This window comes from Ictidomys tridecemlineatus, chromosome 2 (assembly GCF_052094955.1).
Source record: "Ictidomys tridecemlineatus isolate mIctTri1 chromosome 2, mIctTri1.hap1, whole genome shotgun sequence".
NCBI lineage: Eukaryota > Metazoa > Chordata > Mammalia > Rodentia > Sciuridae > Ictidomys > Ictidomys tridecemlineatus.
In genome coordinates this window covers 143,314,053-143,331,785 of record NC_135478.1, presented here as the reverse complement: position 1 = coordinate 143,331,785, position 17,733 = coordinate 143,314,053, and the positions used below count along the sequence as shown (strand labels likewise).

The 17,733-nt window shown below is 41.8% G+C and overlaps 1 protein-coding gene across 10 annotated transcripts in view; it reads right to left on the bottom strand.

The window, feature by feature from the left end:
- The window catches only part of Pde1c (phosphodiesterase 1C), a 603,438-nt gene extending 586,887 nt beyond the window's left edge, over positions 1-16,551 (bottom strand). For 4 of the 10 annotated variants that reach the window (XR_013435068.1, XM_078039880.1, XM_078039881.1 and 1 more), the window contains exon 1: positions 15,603-16,550. Coding sequence is in view for 9 of the 10 variants with exons in the window: in XM_078039880.1 (XP_077896006.1) it covers positions 15,603-15,894 (292 nt within the window). In the remaining variant the exon portion in view is untranslated. Of the gene's footprint in view, positions 1-15,602 lie in introns of all 10 variants that reach the window. The other 6 variants (XM_021722263.3, XM_040291823.2, XM_021722267.3 and 3 more) reach the window with 4 other exon arrangements.
- Between the last annotated feature and the right edge of the window lie 1,182 nt (positions 16,552-17,733).

Genomic DNA, 17,733 nt, shown 5'->3' with positions numbered 1-17,733 from the left:
CAGTAACCCACTTCGTATCAGCCACATGAACAATTGATGTGTATCCTGCACTGGTGTACGGTCGTCTAACTGTAGGCAAACTTATCCAGAGACAGGTAATGAGAATATAGTTGACCCTCCATATCTATGGGTTCCACCTGGGTGGATTTAACCAATAGAGGATATTTGGGGGAGAAATATCAGCATCTGTACTCAACATGTTCAGACTTTTTTTCTTGTCATTGTTCCCTAAACAATACAGTATAACAACAATTAACATAGCATTTACATTGTATTAGGTAGAATAGATAACCTAGAAATGATTTAGAACATATGGGAGAAAGGAGGAGAGGAGGGGAAAGGAAGGTGCTGATGAAGGAGATGGTACAAATTATGCTACGTGCAAGGGCAAATGACAAGGTGAATCCCATGCACCAATAAAAAATAAGTTAAAAATAAAAACTATTCAAGAAGATGTGCCTGGGGTATATGCAAATACTGTGCCTTTTTATATAATGGACTTGAGCATCTGCAGATTTTGGTATTGGAAGGGGATTTTGGATCAAAGCCTATGGGAATACTAAGGATAAGTTGAGCATGAGCAGTGAAGACTGTTTTCTTAAAAATAGATATGTGTTACCACTTAATATGCCTTGTTTCATGTTTTACGTATCAGTTAGAAATCAATTTAAATCAAATAAAAAAGAAAACACAACCTTGTGTTTAAAAAACATAGAATCATACTATCTACATTTCTATGAATCTTGCATTTCTCACTTAAAATGTCCTCAGAGGTTTGTAATTTTACATGAAGCATTATTCTTTTTTTTGTTTGTTCCTTTTTTTATTGGTTGTTCAAAACATTACAAAGCTCTTGACATATCATCTTTCATACATTTGATTCAAGTGGGTTCTGAACTCCCATTTTTACCCCAAATACAAGTTGCAGAATCACATCGGTTACACATCCACATTTTTACATAATGCCATATTAGTGACTGTTGTATTCTGCTACCTTTCCTATCCCCTACTATCCCCCCTCCCCTTCCCTCCCATCTTCCCTCTTTACCCCATCTGCTGTTATTCAATTCTCTCCCTTGTTTTATTTTCCCCTTTCCCCTCACAAACCCTTATATGTAATTTTGTGTAACAATGAGGGTCTCCTTCCATTTCCATACAGTTTCCCTTCTCTCTCCTTTTCTCTCCCTCCACTCGTCTCTGTTTAATGTTAATCTTTTCCTCATGCTCTTCCTCCCTGTCATGAAGCATTGTCCTATCAAGGGTTTATCTGGAGTGCTAGGGACCTGAGTTGATAATCCATCTCTCCAGCAAGTGTTTTCATCTCCTGAGTCTGGACCCCAGGAATGGCCAATGTTCCCTTCATGTCATACAGTATCCCAGACCACACAGGTAGTCTGAACCAGAACCTCAAACCCAAGCACAGCAGAAGTGCATAGATGAAATCTTCAAAGAGACTTCTATTTCCTCCATCCAAAACCAGGCTAAACAGTGAGTTAACTTACTGTTACTTTTTACTATAAGTGGTATGCAAAATTTCCTTTAACAAATTACTTCCTCTTAGCTTCATGCTGAGGGTTCAGTCCCAGCTGCCCAAACTCAGAGCCAAAGCCTTGTCTCTTGTCTTCCAGAGCACTCAAAACCTGGTTTTGAGATCAGCAGCACGCCCAAGAGGTTCCCAAGAGGTTCCCTTAATTTCCTGCTAGCTCAGCCCTGCATTTAGAAAGATGTTGACTGTGCTTTATCAATTATTCTAGGAATTGGTAAGAAGGTTTTTTCCATATATCTATTCCACTGTAAAGATCTGATGAAGTGAGAAGCCTATTACTGTATCTGCAGATCCACAGATGCACACCTGTCCCTTATGCATTAGACCAATCATCATGCCAAATGCCTTTCAAAGTGCCTTTCATGCCCAATACAGTCTTTGGTGAACTCAACAACCCCATGAGGTAAACCAGGTATTAGTATCTTTGTTTTATAGAAAAAGCACAGACATCCAGACAAGTTAAGTGCCTTACGCCCACAGAGGCCAAAAACCAAACTAGAGGCAATGCCAGGACTAACACCTTGATATCCTCTGCTCTTTCCCCTGCACCATCAAGCTCCTTCTGTTGATTTCTCTAACAACTTCTTAAAGTAAGCCAGATCTAGTGTCAGACACTAGGACCTAAAAAAATAAAGAAAACGAAGCTCCCTCCTAGAAGCTCCATGTTGGTGGGGAGAATAAGTAAAATCTTCCAGGACAATCCACTCAGGTACGAACCACAGAATGAGCGATAAGGAGGAAGACATGGATTTTTCTCAGATGCCATTGATGACCTCGGTATCTAATGTTGAGGGAGGAGGAAAAATGCTTCAGACTTTCTCTTGCTCAGCAAAACATATTGATGTTTTCAATAAAATCCTTCTATAATGAAAAAAAGTGGGATTCAGAAAATTCAATGGCATAAAATGCTGAAGTTGCTGAAATCAGAAAGTTTTTCAGTTAGCACGTACTACGTATGCCTGTGGGACTGTGTGGGTGCTCCTTCCAGCTGACTGATTTTTCTTAGCTGGGACAGGGAAGCAGGAAGATGCCCTCTCTGGTCAAATCCCTGCCCAAGGGTGGATGTATCCTGGGAGAGAAGAAGAAGCAAAGGGCCAGGACAGCACAGACTCTATGCTTGGCCAGTCAGTAGGAAGGACTGTGGCCTCCTTCCCCTGGAAGAGTCAGGAATGTTTTAATTTAAACTGAGAAAGATCCACATGATGGTAAAGGAGTCCCTTCTTCACTTCACCAATTCCTCTCTCCCACACAAGTGACTGGAATTTACCAACAGCTGGGCAGATGGAGGCGATCATTGTCCATTGTGTGGAATCTGAATTTCACCATCCCAGGGCACCATGATGGTTGGGTTGCACTGTAAAAAAGATCAGCTCCAAAATATCAACTAGAGAAGTAAAACTAACAGACCTAGAAAACTCTCCAGAAGAAGAATTTTGAGAGATGAGGAAGCTCTTATTGGAAAGAAAGAGAAAGCAAAGCAACAAGCAGTGCTGAGAGAGACTCGATGAAGAAAGAAGAGAGGAGTTTACTATGTAATTTTAAGTTGTCGGCTGCACTGACAATGTTACCTGCCTCCACTGTCCCTGAAACTTCCATAAACTGCTACGTTACCCACAATCTTGGGTTGGTGGTATTTTGGAGAAAGAATGTGGACAGTATCCAATAAGGTCACAGTGGGGTGACACTACTTGGAGCAGCACCAGTCAGAATAAAGAATTGGACAACACAGAAGACTCTGGACATCAGAAATTTGGGATGACCAGGAGGAATGTGCACAGCCCACTCCTGGACACAAATCTGGTGGTAGAACTTGAGCCCATCTTGCTTGAACATTAAATGACATTAAAAGAAATCCAGGCATGCTGATGCATGCCTGTAATCCCAGTGGCTTGGGAGGCTGAGGCAGGAGGATCTCAAGTTCAAAGGCAGCTTCAGCAACTTAGTGAGGCTCTGAACAACTTAGTGAGACCCTGTCTTTAAATAAAAAAATTAAAAGGGCTGGGGATGTGCTCAGTGGTTAAGCACCCCTGAGTTCAATCCCCAGTACCAAAAATAAAAATAAAAAATAAGTAACATTGGGACTGGGGTTGTGGCTCAGTGGTAGAGCACTTGCCTAGCATATGTGAGACACTGGGTTCGATTCTCAACACCACATATAAATAAATGAATAAGATGAAGGTCCTTCAACCCTAAAAAAAATTTTTAAATAAATAACATTAAAAGAGGCATAAGAAGCTACACAACTCTAAGTTAATAATTTTTTTAAAATCCAAATGAAATAGACAATTTTCTTTTGTCTAAAGATGCCTTACAAGAAACATAAAAGTCTAAGTGGTCCAGTTTCTGCAGAAGAAAGAGGGGGAAATGATCAAAACACAACCTCCTAGAAAAGCACCAGGCCCCAAGTTTTCACAAAAGAATTCTACACACTCTCAAAGGGCAAGAAATTTCAATGATATCCACACTTTCTGTAGTATGAAAAGAAAAGGAAAACTTCTATGTTATTCTTTATCAGGGAGATAGTATATTGATAATAAAACCTGATAAATATTTCACACACAGTAAACACTAAAGGCAAATCTCACTTAAAAATATCAATACAAAAATCCTAGATAAAATATTAATCAACAGAATGCAACAATGCATTAAAACACTAATACGTCATATGCAAGTAAAGTTGATTCTAGGAAGGCAGAGGTGGTTTTGTATTAGGAATTCTATTGATTGTTCATACCTATTGATCTAAGGAGAAAAGTCATAGTGGTTCCTTAAAGGCAGAAAGAGCATTTGACAAATTTCAAGCCCTATTCTTGTTGTTTTTTTTTAAGTAAAACAAAATAGAGTTGGGGATATAGCTCAATGGTAGAGCACCTAGCTGCCTAGCATGTATGGAGTCCTACCTTCAATTCCTGGTACCTCAAACACAATTATTCTTTTCCAAACAAAATAAGCAGCTTTGAACAATTTCTTATATTTATCTAATATATAAAGCACATAAATATATGTATATGTTCACATGTATGTGTATACACACATATTCCCACATGTGTATCCTTAACATATTATATTTCTTAATGCACATGATTTTTAATATATGTGTGTACACGTGCATATACACATGTGGGATTCGAATACAGTCAGAAACAAGAAGGTTCACTCTCACTATTGCCATTCAACCTGGCCCCAGAGATACTATGACTGTAGTTATGAATATAACTAGACAAGAGAAAGAAATAAAAAGCCTAAAAACTGGAAATTATAATATAAAACTATTGCTATAATATCATTACATATCTGGAAAACTCAAGAAAATAGGAAAAAAAAAACTGCTTTTTCTCCACTTGCCATTACCCACCACCATTTTCTATCCTTCTCTGCCTTGCCCATGTTTTGCAGTTGTCAGCGATGTTTTCTGCCCTCAGGCTTCCAGTAGCAAGCACTGGTAGAAGATCCGAGGTTCTGGGAAGGACCTGGTGTCTCTTCCCTCTTCCCCTGGCTGCTTTCCAGGAGGGGGCTCTGTTCCACACACTACAATCCTCTTTGGGTGCTCTCTCCTCCTGCTGCAGCTCTCATAGGACTGATGACACCATTTCTCCTCTGTTCCTTCAGGCCTGCAAGTGTACCAGCTTCCCACCAGGGCTGGTCTCTGGATGCCCTCATATGCTCCCTCAGCCTTGCCTATACCTTCATCAAAGGCTCTCCCTTTAAAGCATCTGTGTGGAATTCCGTGTCCTACCAGGCACCTGACTGAGGCATCAGCCCTTAAGAGAGGACTCACCTTACAGTTATGTTATCAAGTCTCTCCTTCCTGCTGGATTAGACCTAAGACTTTACAAAAAGAGGAGAGATGGATTGGAATGTCTGACACCTAATGAATGTCTGTCATCAATGCTTACTTGTAAAATTTCCAGTGGCAACATTATTCAAACAGTGCTAGAATACAAACGAATAAGACACAAAGGAAGACAATCCCCCCCCCCAAAAAATAAGGGGTTTTAGTGCAGACAACAACAATAGGGATTTAAAACATAAAAAGATTTGATAAATTTTTTTCATGGAGTGTAAGAATGAAAACTTAATATCCTAAATTAATGTTTTATGCAACTTGAGATATTTAAATAGGTGAAACAAAAGTATCAAATAAATATTGAAAGTACACATGCAATTTTTTCCAGTCCCTTCAAAGTTTGTATATTCAAGTAATCCATTCACACACAAACACACACACACAGGAGCACTCTCCAGTTACCCCCTCCTTTCCCAGCCCTAGGGAGCCAGGATCCCAGGACTGACAATAACAAAGCTAAAAGGCTGGAGAAAGGCTGACAACTCCAAAACACAGGGCAAGGCAGAGAGGGAGCTGGGAACAAAGCCCTGCTTTCTTTCCTTCTCCCTGAGGAGCCTACAATTAGTGTGGCTGTGGAAAAAGTGACAGAATGGAAAAAGGAAGAATTCACTGCAGCCCTATCATCTCCAAGGCCACGTGGTGGGTAAAAATCCCACTCCTCCACCCCAAGTTGGGCAGGGGCTACCTCTTAGGGAAGGAAGCAGTGCCCACCTCCCTCTGCCCCCGGGGAGACTTCAGATGTGATATGGCCTGACCAGGCCTTCATCAGAGCCTGCAGTTAGTCAAGGGCACTGATATGTAAACACAGGCCTGGTCCTCAATGGGGTAACACATTGAGTACCCTTGATCTAATAGACGGGTTCCTCCCAGAAACATCTCCAACCCTCACCCTGCTTCTGACTCCTGTGGGATGCAGAGGCTCACGGTGTCCTTGGAGATGACTTAGGGACAAGGGCCTCTGGATACTCCCTGCCCTGCATGGGTAGCCTGGAAGGGAGAGAGATGTCCCTTCTTCCTCCAGGAAGCTCAAAACGCAATCTTGGAGGGAGTTCACCATGTTCATTCACCACTGGGTGAAAAATGGCGATAAGATGGAACCCTCCTGAAATCTGTAAGCTGGAGAAGACAATGTTGGGGAGCAAAGCTTGGAGGAAAGAGCCCACTACTGAAATTTGACTTCTAATTGAATTTGTTATGCCTCAGAAAACAATATTCCCAAATATGGCCCCCAATACACCGAGTATTTTAAGTTAAAGGTCCTTAAGGGCAACAGAAGAGGAAAAACAGAGTTTGACTTTTCCTTATCTGCCTGCAGAGCAGACCCACCTAAGAAATAACTACCTTTAGTCTGTTCCCTGGGTTTTCATCAACTAAATTTGTATCTGTGGGAAAAAAAAATATAACCACTTCTGGGAAGATCTGATCACAAGCTGTTGCCCATCTCCTAAGTCCACTCAATTCCCAAAAGACTCATTTACTGTTTTCTGAGTATCGAATCCATACTCATTTACTCATAATTATATACTTCCCCTCAAGAATCATCACATCACCTATATCCCTTCCTCCATGAAGAAGGTATGGAAGAGCTGGGGTTGTAGCTCAGTGATAGAACACTTGCCTAGCATGTGTAAGGCACTGGGTTCTGTTCTTAGCATTGTGTATAAATAAATAAAATAAAGATCCATCAACAATTAAAAATATATTTTTTTAAAAAAAGATGGTATGGATCTCACTGGGTTTGGGGATAACTACACTCCTGTGATTGCTCCCTGCATATGTTAAATATATTTGTATACTTTGTTCTCCTATTAATCTGTGTATTGTTAGTTCAATCCAGCAAATCTTCAGATGGTAAAGGGCTTTTCCTTCACTCCTACAAATGCACATGTTGTTCAAAATATCAATTTTCTCATCTTCTTCAGAATATTTAATAAGATAGAACTTGCAAAGGAGAACACTAGAAAAAATAGAAATTACAGAGGAGAGAGAGAGAGAGAGAAAAAGCAGCCCCTCCAACTGCAAGAAGGTTCACTGGAGGATTAGTTTCAGCTCCCTCAGGAGAGGGAGCCCTTGGAGTGTAGGAGGACACCTTGTCAGCAGCTCCACGCAGGTCCAGCCACCTCAGTAGAAACCTGCAATGCTGCACCTTCCTGGTAGTGTTTGGAGGACATGGTAACCACATGCCATTTCTAGATCATCTGCCCATGCAGTTAAGACCAAAGAATATTCCCAACCTCCACTGGCAATGACTGTCCAGCCCTGGACTTCAGTCCTTCCTTCTTAGAAGTAACAATACCTAGTAATTTGGCCTCATTTTTCCTTTACACAAAAGGAAAACCTCAAGCCTCCACTGCTTACATAGATGCCAACAAGCATGCTTCTTGTCCTCTGGGAGTTTGCATTCTACCAGCACAGCTTGAACACAGCCCGTGAGTGGACAGCTATAGAAGACACTGAGAGGTCAGAGATCCAGAAGCTAATCCTACCTCATACCTTCAGCTGTGTGACCATACAAGTTCAGTCACTTCTCTGAACCAACCTCAGATTTTTCACTTGTTAAAAGAGATCATAAGAGGGCTGGGGTTATGACTCAGTGGTAATGCACTTGCCTAGCACGCGCAAGACACTGGGTTCCATCCCCAGCACCACACTAAAAAAAAAAAAAAAAAAAAAAAACTAAATAAACAAAATAAAGGTATTGGGTCCATCTACAACTAAAAATTTTTAAAATGCTTCATAATAGATCATAAGAGCGTCATCTCAAAGGTTTATTGTGAAATTCAAGTGAGATTGTAATTGCTCAAGTAATATGAAAACTAAATGCAAAATTAAATCATTATTTTAAAAAATACTTGACTAACTAAGAACCTGTGAAAGATGATTATTTTGAAGCTTCTTTTACTCAGGGTCAGGTTGTTGAAAGTGGAGATGTCATCTAAGAAGGGCCAGTTTAAACAGAGCCCACATCAGTTTCCTGAGATATTTGCTCATTATTTCCAATTGCTGCCAACTGTGGCCCAGTGTAGGCACCTATTTTCCTGACCCCAGCCATTCTGAAAATCAAATCAATCTCTGACCTATGCATACTTTTCTCCCCTTTTTTTGGTGCATTATTGTTGTACATAATGGTGGGATTTGTTGTTACATATTAATGCATGTGCGTACTATTTCACAAAGGCCTTGAACATCCATGATCTCACTTGATTTTAGTTCCATTTCATTCTATCCATCAGCTGGTCACTTGGACTCTCAAAAGAATGATGCAAACACCACAGGGATGGGGAGCACATTTTCACAGTTGGGGTGATTAAGACTCATTGGGGGTGTAAAAACACATTTCTGGGCCTCACCATCAGATTCTGATTCATTCTCGAATGGTATAGAAGTGGGCCCGAAAGGATGCATTTTAATAAGAACCCCAAGCATTTCGGAGGCAAAGCGTTTCCAAGTACCCTTTGAAAAGCAATGCCATGGCATAAACCATGCAATTCAGTCAACTAGAGTCCACCTTGCACTGTTCACCTTTAACTTAACATTTACCATCTTTCCAACCCAATTTCAAGTTTGAACCCCGGCTTTGCTACTTACTAGCTCTATAATCTCAGGCAAGTCACTTCACTTTTGAAAGGCTGTTTCTTCAACCGTAAAATGAAAAAAATCAACTCTAAAATGTACTAATGTCACGAGTTCTCACAATATTTACTGTTCTGTTCCTCTTCCTGGACACAGAGATTTCATTTCCAGCTCCTTGCACCTGGGTTGGGGCCATATAGCAAAGAGAACCAGCTGACACTCAAAGCAGGATTCAGCCTCAAAATCCTCTGCTAACAGGATCAAATCAGAGACCTAGGAGTAGGGAGCCACCAGAGCAGGTATAAAAGACTGGACTCACAAGACTTCTACACCCCATTTACTCAAGGAAAGAAGTGCCTGACAAGATTTCTAACCAAGTGGCATATCTTAAACAGCTCTCATTTTGACCAATGAAAAATTATTTCTAATTAACCATATGTTGATTTTAAAACTCTTTAACACAGTTAAATATAACATAGTTGGAGCAGTTGGAGGAAGAGTTGAAGAATATAGAGATGTACTTTTCTTGAGTATTTCTGATTAGGGTATTAATGTTAACTATTCACTCCCAAAAGGAAGATTAAAGCCAACACATTTACACACACACACACACACACACACACACACACACACACACAAGTTGAAAAATATGAATACATTAAAGACAATATAAAACTGTGGGAATTGGCCAGGCATGGTGCCACATGCCTGTAATCCCAATAACTCAGGAGGCTGAGGCAGGAAGATCACAAGTTCAAAGCTAGCCTTAGCAACTTAGCAAGGCCCTAAGCCATTTAGTCTCAAAACTTTTTTTAAAAAATTTTTAAAAAGAGCTGGGGATATGGCTCAGTGGTTAAGTGCACCTGGGTTCTATCTCTGGTACCTAAAAAAAAAAAACCACACACACACATGGGCACTGAGTCATTACCTTAGGTGATCCAGAGCCCCAAAACTCTAACACCATGTGGACTGTGGTTGTTGCTTGCTTCCCCTCTGCCTTCAGTCCCACTCTCTGGCCCCACTCCCTTTCTCTTCCCCATCATCTTCTCTCCCCTTATTAACTCCCACTGAAGAATCATCATGGCGTTGTGGAAAGAGTCCAGAACTAGAAATCAGCAGATCTGTATCCTAACTCTGCCAGTCCATAGACTGTAGGACTCCAGCTCTAGGTGGGGCTTTGCCTAACACAGTTACTCTCTCCATTATCTGTAAAGGTACCCAATATTTACTAAACAACTATCATGTCCAAGACTTAAGAACCTATATAAACTACCTTATTTAGATGAAGTTAGTACCATTTCCATTACCCAGATAACAAAATAGGCTCAGAGAAGTTAGTTCATGGAGCCAGGAAGTATCAGAGCCTCTGAGATTCCAGATCAAGGTTCTGGAGACGGCTTCCCTGGTGTGGTACTGCCTGGAGGAATTAGTAATGGGACACCTGAAAGTCTAACTAACTGGCGGTGGTCTAGGATTAAACATGTCATCAATAATAAACTAAAAGGTGATTTAAATCTGCTTTCTTTATTAAAGGGGATCAATAAGGCCATCGGTCCCATCTCCCTCAGAAACCCGTTATGAAGAGAAGATGACAAAGAGGCTCCCTTTCTAATCTGCAGAGTGCTGTACAGATCAGAAGTACCAATCTTCCACCCAGCAGCAGGTAGATGTGCCACAAGTGGCTCTGCCCTCAGCTGAGACTGACTTCAGAAGCAATGACTTTAGTAACTATAAGAAGAGAACCAGAGGAAAGTGGTTCCAAGACTTCTCAGCCTTCATAGGACTCTGGGATCCCGATTTGTGTCCCTTAGGGGAAGGAGGTGTGTTGAGGGGGCAGTTCTTGGAGAATGTCACATTCAAGAGCCCAGTACTTGCTGGTCACACATCTGTTCTCATCAGTATTCCCTGTCACTAGCCTCAGCTTTAGAAGGCTGCTCGTGTCTGCTTAAATTAACTCAGAACAGGGACACATGTTAAGAGATGTTGTGAGTGTTGAAAGATCAAGGTACCCGTGGTGTCGACACCTCACCCATCCACCCACAGATCTTTAAAATGACGAGAGTTTTGTTTTATTTTCACATTAGTCAGTCCTTTTAATTCAGCTAAAAGTTACCCAAAAATTTAATCCCAAGTTAAAAGCTTCACTGGTAAAGGATCATAATTATCCTGACATTTTAGAAACTGGCAAGAAAATGGTTGCTAGGGGGCTGGGGAGGTGAAGGAAAGAGATTGAGTAGATGAAAGCTGTCGGAATCCAGAGTTTCTCCTCCACAGCATTTGCCCAGGACCCAAAACAAGAAGGGCTAAGGTGACATTCTTTATTTCCAGCTGCCCTCCTGGATGACTTTTATTAGGGGCAACTGGTTTTCAAAGAGTGACCATTTGAACAGAAACATCAGCAGCAACTGGAAACTTGTCAGAAATACAAATTCTCTGTTCCTTGTCTGACCCACCAATCAGAAACTTGGGAGGGGCCCATGACTGTGTTTTTAGTAAAGTCTCCAGGTGCCTGCAATAAACACTTGGTGGTAACAGAATCACCTGGAAAAATTGGCTAATGTGCTAAAACCACAGCCCTATCCCCTAGCAACCAACCTAAGGTTCTGGAATTACCTCTCAGGTGACTCTGATAAGCACCGATGTTTGGAAACCACCAATTCTAACATCTGAAAGGGCCCAGCTAGAGGCAAATAGTAGCCACGTCATCGGGAATCACAGAAGTATTACATGGAAACCAAACAGACAAAAGTCCGGCCAGATAACTCTTCAAGGCTGCCACTGGACAAAAACTGGTTGCATTTTAAAGCAATTTAAATCCAGTGCTTATAGGACATCTTTTCCAAATGTAAAAAAATAAAAAAAAAAGAAAGAAAGAAAGAAAAGAAAAAAAGGGGACAATAACTAAAAATTAAAAGAACCCTTAAAATATTAATACATAGATTATTGCCCCCCAAAAAAATCATTTGCAACAATAATGAGGGTTTTCTAACAAAATCTAGGAGCCTTTGGTAATTAACCACAGATTATTAAGCAATAGAGAGCTGTGAACAATTTCTTGTTTGTTTTGTTATTTATTTACTCTGAGGTGCCTTTTCATTAAAGGATTAAGTTTCTCCCTTTTTTCCCTCTTTTCCACCAAAGTTCTGCAACAAACAAACAAACATAGAAAACACCCATGCTTAATACATACCAGGTTGGGCTGGGGATGTATGTATGTACGTAGCTCAGAGGTACAGCATGTGCCCAGCATGCATGAGGCCCTAAGTTTAAGTCCCAGCACAGCGAGAAAAAAGAAACACACACACACACACACACACCCCAGATCCTCACTTGGATTTTGTTGACTTATCTCACTGAATCTTCACAACAAGATGAGAAGGGAGTAGGGAAACAATCACCATGCCTAACAAAACAAATCTCAGAGGCACAAAGAGTTAAAATTTCCATGAGAAAAAGTAGTTGACTTTGGACCCTGAATAGTGCACTTGCCTGGCTGGTGTGAGGCACTGGGTTCAATACTCAGCACCGTATATAAATTTAAAAAATAAAGGTCTATCAACAACTAAAAAATATTTTTAAAAAATAATAAAATAAAGGGGAACAAATGGCAAACTAACACAGAGAAGCTAAGAAAACAACTTAGAGAAATAGATAGGAACATATAGTTCCAGAGTCAGACTACCTGGGTTTATATGCTTGCTCTGTCATTTGCTAGCTGTGTGACTAGTTAATAAACCTCTCTGTGCTTTAGTGTCTTCATCTGTAAAATGATAATTTAAAAATTCCATCCCACAATTTCACAAAATAGCATCCCACAAATAATTGTGGGATGTACGTGTATGTATGTGTGTGTGTGTGTGTGTGTAAAATTTGTTTAAAATACAAATTTTAAGCTAAATGCAATGGCATACACCTGTAATTCCAGTGACTTAGGAGGCTGTGGCAGGAGAATGGCAAGTTCAAGACCAGCCAAGGCAACTTATTGAGACTCTGCCTCAAAATTTAAAAAAATAAAAATTATAAGGACTGGAGATACAGCTCAGTTGTGGGTTCAATCCCCACCATACACACACACACACAAAAAGATATCGGCTGGGTGCGGTGTCAAACACCTGTAATCCCAGTGGCTCAGGAGGCTGAGATGGGGGAGAGGGAGATTGTAAGTTCAAAGCCAGCCTCAAAAACAGGGAGGGTCTAAGCAATTCAGTGAGACCCTGACTCTAAATAAAATACAAAATAGGGCTGGGGATATGGCTCAGTGGTTGAGTTCAATCCCCAATACAAAAAAAAAAAGAAGATACATATGCAAACCTAACTAATTTGCTCCCAGATTTCACAAGTTTCTGTTATTCTATGCAACACCATAAATTTTTAGAAATAAAACAGTTTGGTTTAGCAAAAAGCCACCAAGTTTCATAGTGAAAGACAACACACTTCATTTTTACAGATGATAAAAATGGGCCTCATCTGCAATTCCAGCTGTCTGAAACCCACCATACTTCAGAGATGTAATCTCAAGCACTAATTTTTTAAATGACAAAAATAAGAAATCTAATAATTTTGTATAAGTATCCTAGGTGATATGAAACTCAGAATATAATTTTAATTGGAAATATTATTTATGAAATAAAAATGGAAGGCATAAAAAAATCCTGTACAATCAAAAAGTTAAAGTATTTCCAAGGTATAGTCATTAAACCTAGAACAGAAATTAATTGAGTGCAAATTCCTAGAAATTGGTTTCATGGCATTATAAATGTGTGAATTAATTGCAATATCCTAATCTTCTGATCACACTAGCAAAGGCATAGCAAGGAAAAAAAAAGTATTAACCATTCACGGATACATAAGTTTGTAAGTCAACTAATACCCCACACAAAAAATAATATTTAAGAGTTCCCCAATGTAGACCATAATACATTTGTATAAAAACCATTCACCTACACATTAGAAAATACTAAGTCTCCAGATACTTTAACAATGCTTTGCTCTTATACAATATTTATAATGTGCCAACCATTTCTACCTTCATAATTTCCTTTGAACTTCCTGGCATAGGGGATGAGATAACTACATTCGTACTCATTTCTAAAGAGAAGATTGTACAACCTTAGAAAATTTAAATAAGCTGCCCAAAGATGTTGAACCTAGCAGAACACAGGATCCTAACTCCTATTCTCTTTTTTTAAGTACCAAAAGATATGTCCATGAAAACATATTTAACAATGGTAAGTCCTCCCTAATCAGAACAACGTGCGTATTTCTTCTTTTAATTGTGGGGAGATGTCTGTTTGAATTGAACAAGAACAAATAAAAGCTAATGGGAAAACTGAAAATGTGTTTTTATTTTTTCACAGTACTGGGATTAAACCCAGAGGTGCTTTACCACCGAGGTACATTCCCAACCTTTTTATATTTTGAAACAAGGTCTTGCTGACAATATTTTTTGAAAGAAAATTCTCAAGGGAAAAATAATACACATATCCTTACCTCTCAGTGAGTCCAGGCGTAAGCCAATCCCCTCTCCACTAACTTCATCCTTTTGTACTTAAGGGGACCAACATTGTACTCTTGATCTACTCAATCCTTGAAAACTAGCAAAAGCATAATAACAGATAATCCTCAGCTTTGCTTGAGATGAAGTGAGGATTCAAGAATGAGACCAAAGGCCAACACATATATTTAGCAACATTCTAGAGTGTCTTTTAAAAATTATGACCAAGAAATTTTACTCCCACTTGCACAAAGCAGGACCTGCTTTGAATAAATGAATCTTTTGAATATCTCCCACTAAAACTTTTAAAAGTTTCGTCATTTCATTCCCTCAACTGATGAAGTGAAAATATCTCGTTCAGACATAATATTGGATATTTGCATAAAATTCTACAGTTTGCCAAGTACTTCTGCATGCATCTGGATATTAGCATAGAATTCTACAGTTTGCAAAATATCTCTGCATGCATCCTGTTGGCTCATATTTTCCAGCTACCTAGTGAGATGAGTATTATTACCATCCCTATGACACAGATGAAACACTGGAAGCACAGGGAGAGCCTCTACCCAAGATCATAGTGAAGGCAGCAGGTGGAGACTGAGATTCACTGCTGACTCCAAATCCTGTGAAAAATTTTCACTTCTCCCACATTGCCTGTCCTAAAAGTCTTCCCCTAAGCTGGCACCCCAAGTCCCTTCTGAAGGAACTAGTTCGAACCCTGGCTTCCTTCTTCACAGGAAAAATTAAGTCTTGGACCAGCAAGAATTTTCTGCCCTTTTCCTAATTCCCCTGGGATAAGGCAGAAAGGAATGCTTCTTTTGTACTTGTCTTTCCAAGGCGACAAAAAGACATTTCCCCGTGGTACTGGCGCCAGTACATAGCTGAATAAAGGGGTCCTTGGGGTGTTAGCTGTCTTGCCAGCTACGTTTAAACCCCAATGAAAAATAGTCCTTTTAAAATAACCCCTACTGATCTAAAAATAAATTTTAACTTGTAAAAGAAATTATGGCCAAGACGACAAGAAGAGCAAAGTCCCGTTGGGATAGAGAGTCTTCTCTTCTCCCCCTGAAGGTAAGAAGTTCCCTAAAAGGTCTCCTGGCAGGAGCTCCCCGCGATTTATCAGGCGAACTAGAGAAACTCACCCGCAGGGCTGCAGCTTCGTGGCAAACAGGATTGGGACATAGTCTCCACTCGCTTCAGCACCGCGGACAGCTCCCGGCTCTCCAACTTCGGGCGCTGGTCCCGGCTCTCGGCAGCTGGCAGCGCCTCCCAGGCTGCGGGAGGATTGGGCGTCTCTTCACGAGTTTGGGGGAGCACGAGTGTGTCTCTGTGAGCAACCGGAGTTGCCGATAGAGCCTCGGGCTGCGATGGCGATGAGCCCAACTGCACCACGGTGTTGCGGGACCGCGCCAGCGCCGAGGAGACCGATCCCATCTCGGCGCGCCAGGCGGGGACCAGGTGAGCGCCCCGGCTCCCCAGAGGATCGACACCCCTAAGCTGCCAAAGGCTTACTTCCTTCAGGCATCGGGGCGCCCTCCGCCGACTGCTCCACCTCTGTCCCTTCAGGAAGAGGAGAAGGCTGCAGGGAGTGCTGCCCGCCCACCCCAAGTAGACTGAAGTAATCTGGGTGGTGTCAGCGCCTGACAGTCCAATGTGGATGGGGCACTTGGACAGAAGGAAGATGTTGACGTACAGAGATTGTCCGGAGGCTTTAATGGGGGCCCGAGAGAAGGAAGGGGCGTGGCATTGAGCACGGGATACTTTTTCCCCCACTTTTGCACTCGGTTCACCTGGGGACAAAGGCTTGGCGCCCTGTTCCTCTCCTCCTGGCACATCTGGGACGCTTCTGTCCCGGAGGAGGATGGAAGGTTTCGTGAGGGCGAAGGAGGAGCCAGGATTGTTTTCTTCTCAATTACTCTTCTTAAAGCTAAAGTCTTGCTCTTCTAGGCTGTGCTTCCCAGAGGGTGCCAGGCTCAGGGCTGCTTGGTGATCCCCTCTCCAGCATGTCTTCTCCAGTGTCCCTAACCCTGGATGCCGCCCTTTTACCCTTCCTTTAGGGGCTTAAGATCTGAGAGGGAGGCGGAAGTGCCAGCAGAATCAGCTGAGCTACATCTGGCTCAAGAGAGCAAGCAGGGAGGCGCCAGCAGGCCCTGGGGGCTCCCAAGACTGGAAGCCGAGCAGCCCGGGGCCCTATTAATAGGCCTGCTTTGCTGGCCAGGATGAGGCCACTGGCCCCATCTGTTTCTCTGCCTGCAATGAGAAGATAGTGGTGCCTAATGTGGGGCAGAAGGGAAACCTGGGATAACGTTTCAGTTAAAAGGTGTAACTGATCCCACCCCCTGTCCTCCTAGCTACTCAGGAGGCTGAGGCAGGAGGGTGGCAAGTTGGAGACTGGTCTTGGAAACTTAATGAGAATCTGCCCCCCTAAAAAAGTGGGGGGAGGGCCGCTGGGGTATAGCTCAGTGGTGGAAGGCCCCTAGGTTCAATCTCCAGTACTGCCCCATCCAAAAGAAGTGTAGCCCAGAGAAGTCTTGCCCAAGGTCACACAGCCAGTTAGTGATGGAGCTGTGTCTTGCTCATGGCACTCTTCTTTCTAAATCTGTTCTCCTATCCATACTGCTCCTGTTCTAAAGGTTGTCAGGCACTGAATTATGAAACAAGACACTTGCATAATACACAGCAAATCTGATGTTGTAATGTGTGAGGGGAAAGTGACTTCGTGGAGGATTCCTCAACTGGCCTAGAAACCTGCCTTCCTCTGCCTTAGCATCCAGCACTGTTATGGGTTGGATGTGAGGTGTCCGCAAAAGTTCCTATGTTCACAAAGGAATATTTGGAGGTGAAATGATTGGATTGTGAGAGCTGTAACCTAATCAGTGCATTTGAGTTGGGCTGACTGGGTGGTAACTGAAGGCAGGTTGGGGGTGGCTGGAGGAGGTGGGTCTGGGGCATGCCCTGGAGAGGCTCCTCTTCATGTGGCCCTATCCACTTTCCCTATCTGCTTTCCCTCTGCTTCCTGGCTGCCCTGAGCAGAGGAGCTTTCCTTCACCACACCCTTCCACTATGAAGTTCTATCTCATCCTGGGCCCAGAACAATGGACTCAGCCAACCATGACCAAACCTCTGGAACCTTGATCGAAAATAAACTTTCTCTCAACCAAGTTGTTCTTTTCAGGTGTTTTGTTCACAGCAATGCAAAGCTGACTATCACAAGCACTCTTTTTGTGGCAGCATGATATGTGTCTTGACACTGTCATCTATGAAATGCCATGC